The sequence below is a fragment of the Dendropsophus ebraccatus genome, chromosome 6 (assembly GCF_027789765.1).
Source record: "Dendropsophus ebraccatus isolate aDenEbr1 chromosome 6, aDenEbr1.pat, whole genome shotgun sequence".
Taxonomy (NCBI): domain Eukaryota; kingdom Metazoa; phylum Chordata; class Amphibia; order Anura; family Hylidae; genus Dendropsophus; species Dendropsophus ebraccatus.
In genome coordinates this window covers 129,651,799-129,664,478 of record NC_091459.1, presented here as the reverse complement: position 1 = coordinate 129,664,478, position 12,680 = coordinate 129,651,799, and the positions used below count along the sequence as shown (strand labels likewise).

Below are 12,680 nucleotides of genomic sequence, written 5' to 3'. Positions count from 1 at the left end.
GTGTCAGGGAGATTGGCAGTTAGGGAAAGATCTGGCCTACCATGTCTCTGGCTGCCTTGCTGGATCAGCTGCGGGAGGCGGCCGCTTCGGCTGCAGACCGCGGCTTGTTTGAAGAACAGATTCGGGCGGCGCTCCGTCCGGTGCCGTCCGGCGATGCTGGCGGGGGATCCCTGGCCCGGTCAGGTGAGGGTTCTGGTGCGGCCGAGCTCCAGATTGATCCCCTCTCCCCCTCCTCCCCCCCTCCCCGCCAGCGGAGCTCCCGGCGCTCCCGGCCGCCGACACGGCTCAGCCCGGAGGCGGGCGTTAGAACCCGGCGACAGCATGTGAGCCCCTCCGGGGACCCTACAGGCCAGGCTCCGCCTCCTCCTCGCACCGGTCGCGGGGCCCGGCCTGGGAGGAATCCGAGGAAGCGGCCGGGTTCTGCGGAGCGGGGGAGGCTGAGGCTGCGGGCCCGTGGCTCCCCTCCCCCCTCCTGTCGTCCTGCACCTGCTGCTGCGGCTAGCTCCCCTGGCGATGATCCAGTCGGGGGAGGAGCCTGTCGCCCGCCCCCGGCAGGGGGGCGTCCTGGTACTTCGCGCTGGCCCACGGTCCGGGCCGGGCGCAGGGATGTCGGCCTCAATGCCATCGGTTCCCCTTCTTGGGAGCCACCGGGTCCCAGTGGGCCCAGGAGTGTCGTGGCGGCGGGGGGCTCGGGGGCCCCTGCTCCGGTCCATCAGTGCCGAACCTGCAGCGGCCAGCCCAGTTCTGCTCCCTCTCAGAGAGTGGTGGACGACGGCGCAGCGGCAAGTGAGAGCGGTCGTCATGGAGATCCCGGACCTCCGGCTGGCGGGAACACAGCGCCCGGGCAGCCTGGTGAGTTGTCTCTTGTGATGTCTTCTGTGTCTGATGTAATTAGGGGGGAGGTGGGGGGTAGGGCCCCCATGGTTGCTGGCCCTGGGGGGGTTGGGGGGGGGGGTGCGCCCGGTGATAGCGCTATGTGGCATGAATTGTTTAGTGGTTTTAGGGCATATTTGGCGGGAGGGGGCAGGGGGCCAGTGGGGGGTACGTCGCCGGCGGTGGCATGGACTGACGCGGAGATACCAGCGGGGGGTAGGGCGTTGGAAGTAGGGGGTCCAGGGGGTGTGGCGGTTGCAGTGCAAACGGATAAGGATAGGGAGGTGGATTGGGTGAGGATGGATGATCGGGCTCGAGGGGAGGTGTATGTGTGTTTTGAGGGGCCGTTGGGGGCCCACCTGAAGCAGGAGGTGAGGGACAAGATTGGCCGGGATGAGTACGTGGAGATTTTCTCCCTTCTCCCGTTGGATAAGTTCAATCTTGACAAAGGGAAGCGATTTGAGAGTAAGAAGGAAGAGGAGGAGAAGCGCCGGTGGCGTCTTATTCCTCAGACCTTCTCTAATTGGCTCCAGGCGTTTGCGATCTTGGCCAGCGTGATCGGCGACAAGGCGCCGCAGAACTGCGCGGCTTTGTTTTGCTACTTGGACTCAATTGGGGAAGCTCAGCGTGTTTATGGGGGCCAGTTTTGGCTCCGCTACGACGAACAGTTTCGTCAGCGTAAGGCGGTCAGGCCCAGTATTCGCTGGGACCAAAAAGATATTGGTCTGTGGCTGCGGGTAATGGGTTCGGCGCGTTATGGTCAGCCCTTTCAGGGGGGGGCCGGCTCGGCCGGCCACGCAGGACCGTCCGGACAGGCCTCGCCAGCGGGGAGCGGCAAGTCCGGTTTGTGCTGGCTCTTTAACGAGGGCCAGTGCAAATACGGGGGCGCCTGTAAATTCAAGCATGTCTGCGGGACTTGTGGTGGGACATCGCACGGCACGGCGCGGTGTTTTAGAAAAGGCAAGGGGCGAGGGGGCGGTAGTTCTGGTCATGGGGGTGACGCCGGTGAGGGTGGGCGCGATGCGACCGTTTCTAGATAGATTCCCGGATAGGGGGAAGGCGTTGTTGCTGTTTGACGGTTTTACTTGTGGCTTTGTCATCCCGGCCCCTCCTTATGAGGTGCCTTTCTCGTTGCGCAATTTGAAGTCGGCGTATTTGCATCCGCGGGTGGTTCAGGAAAAATTGGACAAGGAGGTGGCCATGGGGCGGATGGCAGGGCCTTTTGAGTCACTCCCCTTGTCCAATTTGGTTGTTTCTCCGCTGGGGGTCGTTCCTAAGAAGGAGCCGAATAAATTTCGGCTCATTCACCATCTGTCATACCCTCATGGTCAGTCGGTGAATGATGGTATAGACCCTGAACTTTGTTCGGTGGTTTATACGTCTTTCGACGCCGCTGTGGCATGGGTGCGGGACTATGGGCAGGGGGCTCTGCTGGCCAAGACGGACATTGAGTCCGCTTTCCGCCTGTTACCCGTACACCCTGACAGCATGAGGCTGTTAGGTTGTCATTGGGAGGGAAAGTTTTATGTAGATCGTTGCCTCCCAATGGGTTGCTCGTTGTCTTGCGCTTATTTTGAGGCGTTTGGTTCTTTCCTGGAATGGGCGGTGCGGGACCTGGCGGGCTTGAAGTCAGTCATTCACTACTTGGACGACTTTTTGTTCGTGGGGCCGCCCGACTCGCCCATTTGTGGAACTTTGTTGGGTACCATGGAGTGGGTTGCCGGTCAGTTTGGGGTCCCCTTGGCTTCGGAAAAAACAGAGGGTCCGGCGACGGCACTAAAGTTCTTGGGGATCGTGATTGATTCCTGTAGAATGGAGTGCCGGCTGCCGGAGGATAAACTTGTGGCCCTGAAGGCCGAGGTGCGGCGGGCGCAAGGATTACGAAAAATCACTCTGAAGGAGCTGCAATCCTTGCTGGGCAAATTGAATTTTGCCTGCAGGATTATGCCAATGGGACGAGTTTTTTGTAGACGGCTGGCGGGGGCGACGGCTGGGGTGCGGGCGCCTCATCATTTTATTAGGTTGACGGTTGAGCATCGGGACGATTTGGCTGTGTGGGCGGGGTTCTTGGATACCTATAACGGTAGGTCGTTGATGTTGGCCCCGGTGGTGGATTCAGTTGATTGGGAGTTGTTCACGGATGCGGCTGGGAGTGTGGGTTTCGGGGCATACTGCCAAGGGCAGTGGTGCGCGGGGTCCTGGCCGGGATCATGGGAGCAGGCGGGTCTGGTGCGGAATTTGGCTTTCCTGGAGTTGTTCCCGATTGTGGTGGCGGTGGGTGTCTGGGGCGACAGGTTTAGGGACAGGAAAGTCAGATTTCACTGTGATAATGAGGCTGCGGTGTCTGCGGTGAACACTGGATCTGCATCTTCGCCTCCAGTAGTGCGCCTGTTGCGACATCTGGTTCTTAGTTGCTTGTCTTTGAATGCGTGGGTGGTGGCGGTGCACGTGCCAGGAGTAAAGAATGACATTGCCGACTCTCTTTCTCGCCAGCAGTGGGAGCGTTTTCGAGCCCTGGCTCCGGAGGCCGACGAGGAGGGGATCCCGTGCCCGCCACACCTGTGGACTCTGGTCTGTTGATGGTTGGTGGACTGATTCGGTCGTCTCTGGCGTCTGCTACATGGAGGTCGTATTCGGCGGATTGGGTGGTCTGGGAGGAGTGGTTGTGCGGTTGGGGAGGTGCTTGCTCTGATGGTGACAGGACTTTGGCTGTGTTGGGCTGGTTGGGTAGCGTGGCTGGGGGCGGTTGGTCGGTGGCCAGGGTCAATCGTTTCATGTCAGCGTTGGTTTTCTGGCTTAAAGTGCGAGGGTTGCGGGATATCACGAAGGAGTTTTTGGTGGTGCAGGCTTTGAAGGGTTTTCGTAGGGGCAAGGTGCGCCCGGACTCGAGAAGGCCTGTTTCGTTTGCGTTGTTGGAAAGGATTGTGGGCTGCTTGGGGGGGATTTGTCGGTCGCAGGGAGAGTTCCTTTTGTTTCGTTTGGCTTTTTCGTGGGCTTTTTTCGGGGCTTTGAGAGTGGGTGAGTTGGTGTCTCCGTCGGGTAGTCGGCCGGGAGGCTTGTTGCGGGAGGACGTGGTGCTTGAGGATGGTCGGGTGTTGTTCTGGATTCGTCGCTCCAAGACGGATCAGGACGGACGGGGGCGTCGGGTTGCGCTAGGGGCAGTGGCTGGTTCGGCGGTTTGTCCGGTGCGGTGCTTGCGGGAGTTTTTGGAGGTTAGAGGTTTGCAGGGTGGCCCATTGCTGCGCCATGCGGGGGGTACATTCCTGTCGAGGTTTCAGTTTTCTGCCATTTTCCGGAAGTGTTTGGTTTCTTTGGGGTTGCTCCTCATTCATTCAGGATCGGGGCGGCGACCGAGGCAGCGAGCTGGGGCCTCAGTGCTGAGGTGGTTAGGCGGATTGGGCGGTGGGAGTCGGGGCGCTATAGATCATATGTGCGCCCGCAGTTGGTTTAGGTGGTCTGGGCTTCGCTTATAGTTGAGTGACGCACGGCATGTTGTGTTTTTCTTCTCGTTACAGGTCCCCCCTTTTTAGTGTGGATTTTGGGCCATTCTTATGTGGTTCGGGGAGCGCAGAGGGCGGAGGTCACGCCGGATGGTCGACAGCTCGGTTTTTCCCGAAATGTGGCGGTGCTCCGATGGTTGGGAAAGGGGGGCATGCTGTGGAACCGGGCGCTGCCAGACTTCCAGCGGTATGTGGGGTTGGATAGAGCCCCTGATGTGCTTGTGTTCCATTTGGGGGGGAACGATTTGGGAAGCCGTCCTTTCAGGGAATTGATCCGGGATATACGCTATGATATCCTGCGCTTATGGGTGGCTTGGCCGCACGTGCGGGTGGTGTGGTCGGATATTGTCCCGAGGCAGTGCTGGCGGAAGGCTCGGTCGGTTGAACGTCTGAACAAGGCCCGAGTTAAGGTGAACAGAGCAATTGGAGGTTTTTTGGCCCGGAATGGCGGTGTGGTGGTGCGGCATCTGGATTTTGAGGCCGGGCAGGGCAACTACTGGCTGGGGGATGGTGTTCACCTCAACGCGGTGGGCACCGATTTGTGGGCGTTGAGAGTTCAAGAAGGGATTGAGCGGGCCCTGGTCTTGGTGGGGGGCTCACATACTTGAGGTTTCAAGGTATGTTCGTGGTGGCGGGTGTAGAGGGTCCTTGGGGTTGGTCTTGGATTCTGATTTGGGGGTACATGGGTAGCAATCCTCTGATGTACTGGTATCATCAGGGGAAGTTCTGGGCTCCTGCCAGTGTGGTGTCACGGGGAGCGGAGTTATAGTTATGGTCAATACAGCCATCTGCTGAGCTTTATATAGAGGGTGTGGGGCCTTTGAGCCGGTAGCGGGCGGCTGGAGGTTTAAATTGATGGGGAGCAGATTGGTTGGGAAATTGGAGCCCCAAGGACCCCCTGCACATTAAGAAGGCTCGATATATATATACGTATCTAACATTACTTGTTTGGCCGTTGGATATGTATATATATATATTTATTTCTATATTTAGTTTTAATATTTGGAGTTAATGTTTGGTGCAATATTTTGTATGTTGTTTTGTTAATAAAATGGCTGCTGTGGCCAATTTTTTCCAAGCAGGTTTCTGTGTCTTATTCGGGGACGAGAGGGTTGGTCCAGCGGAAGGGGGGAAGGGAGGTTTCTTACTGTAAGGTAAAGGAATGGTCTGGGCTACCCCCTGTCAAGAAAGGCTGCACGCGACCCTCGTGAGCGGTAAGCCGCCATGACGGGGTGTCCAGCCATGAAGGGGTTAAAATTGGTAGAAAGGAAGTATAACGCGGGAGTTGCTAGGGGAGGGGACAAGGAGGGGACAGAGTTTACTTAAGGGACTGGCTCTCTCCTCATGGTAACACTCGGGAGGAGAGAGCAGTGTGAAGAGTCCCGCCCACCCTCCCTTATTTTTGGCCGTGGGTGCCTGTACGTTTGGGTATGTGGGAGGGGGGTTTTGTTTCTCTCGTCATGGCAGCTGTGGCGGGTGTAGAGGGTCCTTGGGGTTGGTCTTGGATTCTGATTTGGGGGTACATGGGTAGCAATCCTCTGATGTACTGGTATCATCAGGGGAAGTTCTGGGCTCCTGCCAGTGTGGTGTCACGGGGAGCGGAGTTATAGTTATGGTCAATACAGCCATCTGCTGAGCTTTATATAGAGGGTGTGGGGCCTTTGAGCCGGTAGCGGGCGGCTGGAGGTTTAAATTGATGGGGAGCAGATTGGTTGGGAAATTGGAGCCCCAAGGACCCCCTGCACATTAAGAAGGCTCGATATATATATACGTATCTAACATTACTTGTTTGGCCGTTGGATATGTATATATATATATTTATTTCTATATTTAGTTTTAATATTTGGAGTTAATGTTTGGTGCAATATTTTGTATGTTGTTTTGTTAATAAAATGGCTGCTGTGGCCAATTTTTTCCAAGCAGGTTTCTGTGTCTTATTCGGGGACGAGAGGGTTGGTCCAGCGGAAGGGGGGAAGGGAGGTTTCTTACTGTAAGGTAAAGGAATGGTCTGGGCTACCCCCTGTCAAGAACACTGGGGGCGGAGCATAGTCACATGCTCCTCCATGTCCGCCATCTTATAGCCTCACCACAAATCAGGGCAGCACAGCCTGGAGAAGGGGAGTCTGATTTTAGCTCTATGAGGTACACAGTATATACAGTGAGTACACTTACTAATAATGCACACTGAGCAATTTTACTATAAAGTGGCCAAACCCTTGAAGTCTTCCAGTGCTTATCAGCTGCTGTATGCCCTGCAGGAAGTGGTTTATTCTTTCCAGTCTGACACAGTGCTCTCTGCTGCCACCTCTTTCCATGTCAGAAACTGTCCAGATCAGGAGAGATTTTCTTTGGGGATTTGCTGCTGCTCTGTACAGTTCCTGACATGGACAGAGGTGGCAGTAGAGAGCACTGTGTCAGACTGGAAAGAATACACCACTTGTCCTGCAGGACATACAGCTGCTGATTGAATTTTTTTTTAATAGAAGTAGTCAATATAACTTTCTGACATCAGTTGATTTGTTTTCTCAGGAATACCCCTTTAAATAATGTAATATTATTGAATATTCGTTCCTGCTAAGGCCCCTCCCCTCCCACGACATCACTCAGTCAAAGCCTCATTCCACCATACACAATTATCAACATGGACCCAAAGTTATTTATTAGCTTGGTAGCATGATGTTTCCTTCATTGCTGTGTATTCTGTAGGGAACATCATTGAACTGTCTGGGAGGATTATGACCAGCAACTATGAAGACTATGATTTTAATGTTGACTCCATTGAAGGGTATGTACTGTGTGATAACAACTGGTTGTGGTAATGAAGATTGGGCAAAACATCCTATGCCAACAGCAAAATGTATTTATCACTTTAGTATAGTATGGAGCTGGTGACATCATTGGGATGTATGATATCGTCACATTACTTTTATTTAAAAATCCCAAGTCTTCCCAGACTTACCAGCTGCTGTATGTCCTGAAGGAAGTGGTGTATTCTTTCCAGTCTGACACAGTGCTCTCTGCTGCCACCTCTGTCCATATCAGGAACAGTGGGCTAATTTTGTGTTACTTCCACAATACCTCAGGATGGGGCACACATTATATATGATTTACTTGGAGGTGACTTTTCTCCTGTTAACTCTGCTACATCTGTTCTTATTTATTATACAGTCCTATAATTCTGACATCTGACCAGGAGAGATGGAGCTCAGTTTGCACATTGGTTGATACGATCTCTCAAAGCATGTAAGTTAGTCACTGGAATTATAGGAACGTGCTAGAGCACTAAACCCCCTGCATATACATCAATGTAAGATGTAGCATTCTAGCTGCTTGCAGCCACCATTAGAGGGCGCTGTGGAACTTACTGCATACTGATAGGTACCATGTGTAAAATACACATCACTACTTTGTCTTCTTTTCGTAGTTACCCCATACATGTCAAAGGAGACATCGGAAGCCTCCGGTGTAAGACAAAGGGCAATTACATAGGTGAGTAGTCACCCACATGAGTATCCAAAGTATGGCGAAATTTTTTTTTACATTCTCCATTAAGAGTTTCACATTATCTTACCACTCCTTCCTATGGATTTCATAATAAATGTTTTTTTCTAGTATGCATATTCTGTGTAGTCAGTATAGAAATATTCATGGCCAGAGTTTAGGGAATAGTCATGAGCGCACAAACCTAAAGGGGCTTTTCACAAAAAAAAATTAATCTTTCAAACCAACTGGCCCCAGTCCCAAGTGCTTGAGATTTGTAATTTACCTCTATTAAAAAAATCTAAAGTCTTCTAGTACTTATCAGCTGCTTTATGCCCTGCAGGAAGTGGTGTATTCTTTCCAGTCTCACACAGTGCTCTCTGCTGCCACCTCTGTCCATATCAGGAACTGTCCAGAGCAGTAGCAAATCCCCATAGAAAACCTCTCCTGCTCTCCAGAATGGAAATAATACCACTTCCTGCAGGACACAAAGCAGCAGATAAGTACTGGAAGACGAGATTGTTTTTTATATAGAAGTAAATTACAAATCCTTGGTACCAGTTGATTTAAAAGAAAATTTATTTTGGTGACTCTGAGCTGATCAGCCCGATTATACAGTTATTTGGCATACACCCCCATCAATGTAAAACACCACACCCCCTGACTGTGTAATCACACCCATCACCTGATAGCCACTCCCAATATTAAAGTTAGCTTCACGCCCATCTGACTATTAACTACATTGTCAGACAAAGTATAAACCCAGGAAAGGGAGGGATACAGAAACTGCATAGAGGCTTAGGGCATCCTAAGCTGTTTCATGCCAGTCATGCTTCATTTTTTCAGGCTTGGTTACAGGTCCCAATTACCTGCAATACTAGATGCAGCCTGTAGACAAGATGGGCGCTGTTTCTGGAAAAATATAGGAATTGTTTATCTTGTAAAGTTTGGAAAACCTCTTTATTAATAGTCTTTTATATCCCTCCTCACAGGCTCACAGAACATCACATTTTCCATATTCAACAAAGGAAAGTAAGTTCATCCATTATAATATGGGGGTGACTTGTTAGAGGAGCTTTTTTACAATGACCCTTAAATCTCAAATCTATTTGGCCCATCTTTTTGTTGGTAAGGATGTCATAAAATCTGTCGTGTCTTATTGTCATTGTGTGATCTCCCCCAGGTCCATAGTGAGCAAAGAAGCCTGGAGAGTCGGCGCAAAACAAGAGCTATTCCTATATCAAACATTCCCAGGTACAGTCTCTTTCTCTTATATAGACAAGAGTATATCCTATACATACTCAAGAAGCCTGACAATTGTGTGACAAGACCAATGGCAGAGATTATTCGAGTTGTCTTATAGAAGTAATATAGTGTAGTGGCCCATAGCAACCAATCACAGCTCAGCTTTCATTTTACTAGAGCAACATGAGAAGTGAAAGCTGACCTGTGATTGGTTGCCATGGGTAACAATGATGATCTTGCTATAAAATGTCACAATAAATCTCCCCCAGTTTTTATTGGATTCCATCAGGGATAAGGGAATCCAACTTCTGGGATCCCCAGCAATCAAGAGAATCGCTGAGTGTTCCAGACTTGCCGAACTGTTCGGGTTTGCCAAAGTTCTCCGAACGCTTGGCATTTGACTCCAAATGGCTGGAGAAGTTGGATTCCGCTCTAGGGCTGCTAACAAAACATGGATACAGCTTATGACCTATGGCTGTATCCATGTTTTTTAGGACTCTCAAGGGTGGCAGGGAGTCAAATGCAAGTGTTCAGGTTTCGAGAACGCTGCCAAATCAAAAAACTTCGACAAGTCTGCTGAAAATTAAGGCTGGGTTCACACTACGTTTTTGCAATCCGTTTTTTTTTTGCAAAAACAGATAAAAAAAAAGGATGAAAAAACTGATGCATTTGTGTGCATCCATTTTGATCAGTTTTTTCATTGACTTCTATGATAAAAAAAAAGGATCCGTTTTTTTAATGGACACAAAAAATGAGGTTGACTACGTTTTTATGTACCTTAAAAAAAATTGATCCATTTTGATCCTTTTTTTTTTTATAATGTAAGTTGATAGAAAAATGGATCAAAATAGATGCACTCAAAAGAATCATTTTTTTTCATCGGTTTTTAGCAAAAAAAAAACAGATGAAAAAAAAAGGAATGCAAAAATGTAGTGTGAACCCAGCCTAATAGTGGTATATGCACTGGCACTCTATCCAAACTCTGGCTTGACTGGTTGACTGGTTTTGCAGGTTTGTGATCACAACTATTGTACAGTTTATAATAAATGTTTTTTTGTTGTTGTTTAACAACAAGTGTGAATTCTTCTTCTTTGGTAGCAAAAATTAATACACTTTCTTATTTTCGGGGAAACACAGTAGTTAAACAGGTGAAAGGCTTTTAAAATGATTATTAATCCATCTCTTTAACAGATTTGCGAATGTTACGGATGTTTTATCCACAAAAATTACAGAAGTTTCCATAGACTTCTGTGGGACAATCTGCCAATTTTGGTCCGTAGTAGAGCTTGTCAGTAATTTTTTGCAGATCTGTAAAACATGGATTATGGACCTGTTAATCTATGGACAGTGTGAAAAGTCCAAAAGAAATCAATGGGCTCTAAATTTGTCCATCATTGTGGATCCACACAACATGTGAATGTAGCCTTACTTGACCCCAGCTTCGGTGTATTTCATTGGTTAAGATTATAGAGATGAGCGAACCTGGAGCATGCTCAAGTCCATCCGAACCCGATCGTTCGGCATTTGATTAGCGGTGGCTGCTGAAGTTGGATAAAGCCCTAAGGCTATGTGGAAAACATGGATATAGTCATTGGCTGTATCCATGTTTTCCAGACAACCTTAAGGGGTGCTCCAGCGTGGGGGCACTTTTTTGGAGGGACCGGGGAGGAGGTGGATGAAATAAAAGACGTTCACTTACCTCCCCGGTTCCAGCGGCGGGTCCCGCATCACAGCGCTCCGGTCCCCGGTTCCCGGCCACTTCCGGGTGTCTGACATGGGCCCGAGACGTGACGTCTCAGGTCCGCTCAGCCACTCAGTGAAGGAGGCGGGATCCGTGTGAAGTCCGCTCGGATTCCGCCTCCTTCACTGAGTGGCTGAGCGGCCCTGAGACGTAGCGTCTCGGGCGGCGTCAGACACCCGGAAGCGGCCGGGAACCGGGGACCGGAGCGCCATGATGCGGGACCCGCCGCTGGAACCGGGGAGGTAAGTGAGCGTCTTTTATTTCAGCCACCTCCTCCCCGGTCCCCCCAAAAAAGTGCCCCCCGTCGGAGCACCCCTTTAGAGCTTTATCCAAGTTCAGCAGCCACCGCTAATTAAATACCGAAAGTTCGGGTTCGGATGGACTCAAGCATGCTCGAGGTTCGCTCATCTCTAGTTAAGAAGTAACATACTGGATCAATGTCATGTTTCTATTGTAGATATAAGATCCATATATCCAGATATAGGAAGTATCGGGGGAGGAACAGACATCACCATCACAGGAGACTTCTTTATGGACTCAGTAAAAGTCAGTATTGCAGGTAAACAAATGTGAATTTTCAGCTATAAACTGTTAAAGGGGACCTGTCACCATTCCCAAACAGTTTGTTTTAGCAAATACATGCAATGCCCTTGAAATAATATTTCTGGATCACCTATTCTTATTTGATGTTATTCTTAATAGAAATCTATGACTTAATAACCAAGTGGATGTTATTAGTTGTGGCCGTATCCCTACACACTGGGCAGCTCTGATTGGATAGTGTTATCCCCCAGTTCGTTATTGAGTCATGTACTGTATTTCTAGCAAGAATAAAGGTCCCAATGACACCATGCAATCTTTATCCATGCGCGGCCGCAAATGAGTCCTGATCATCAAGATCAGCTCTCATTTGCATTGCCTTTAAAAGGCATAATGACCCTATTCCACGGGTCGTCATAGAGGAGCAAACGAGCGCTGTCAGCGCTTGTTTGCTGCTCGTTCCCCGCTCGCTGACGCCGCCATTCCACGCAGCAGTGAGCGGGTGAGTGCGGGAGGGCAGGGAGCTGCGGGGGAGCTGCCCGGGTGATCACTAATCGTCCGGGCAGCCCATAGGATACAGCAGCGTCTGCTGCCGATGCTCCTACTCAACGGAGCGGCGGCAGCAGATGGCTGCTATATCAGTCGCTTGTTTTTCAACATGTTGAAAAACAAGCGACTGCAACAATCAGCCAACATGAACAATGTCGGCTGATCGTTGCACTCTATTCCACGGGACGATTATCGTCCGTAGCGGCCGATATCGGCCGATAATCATTCCGTTTAATAGGGCCTTAAGTCGCACAGTCACGCCACACGAACTATTGCAGCATCGTTTGTACAGTCATTAAAGGACAAGTCTTAGAGGTCATTTACACATTGTGTGCATGGTTATGGACAATGTGCTGCAGAATGGATTGCGGAAACTACTGATGTCATCATTCTCTCTAAAAATTAAAATCTACCGTCTACTGCTACTGTCTTGTCAGTACAGTTCCGCAAAGATTTAAAGGGAATCTGTCACTAGGTTAATTTTACCTTAAAGGAGGGCAGCATAAACAAGTCACAGTAATGCTGTACAGATCGGTGCATTACTTACATCATTCTGTTCAGCAGTTCTACTAATATGCAGGAGAATAGGATTCTTGCTACACCCCTCCCTCCGCCCTCCAGCTGCTGATTGACAGTTGTCTGCCTATACACCGCATGGATAGATAACTGCCAATCAGCAGCTGGTGGGCGGAGTTTTCTGCCTCATGAATATCCAGGACTACTGGGCTCATGCACATAAAGGAGAGGACTAC

The 12,680-nt window shown here is 50.2% G+C and overlaps 1 protein-coding gene across 1 annotated transcript in view; it reads left to right on the top strand.

Moving 5' to 3' along the window:
- PKHD1 (PKHD1 ciliary IPT domain containing fibrocystin/polyductin) overlaps window positions 1–12,680 on the top strand; it is a 340,735-nt gene that overhangs the window by 13,859 nt on the left and 314,196 nt on the right. Inside the window, exons 8-13 of the mRNA XM_069974284.1 lie at window positions 7,080–7,158; window positions 7,542–7,616; window positions 7,798–7,862; window positions 8,846–8,885; window positions 9,037–9,107; window positions 11,297–11,398. Coding sequence (XP_069830385.1) covers window positions 7,080–7,158; window positions 7,542–7,616; window positions 7,798–7,862; window positions 8,846–8,885; window positions 9,037–9,107; window positions 11,297–11,398 — 432 coding nt within the window. The remainder of the gene's footprint in view (window positions 1–7,079; window positions 7,159–7,541; window positions 7,617–7,797; window positions 7,863–8,845; window positions 8,886–9,036; window positions 9,108–11,296; window positions 11,399–12,680) is intronic.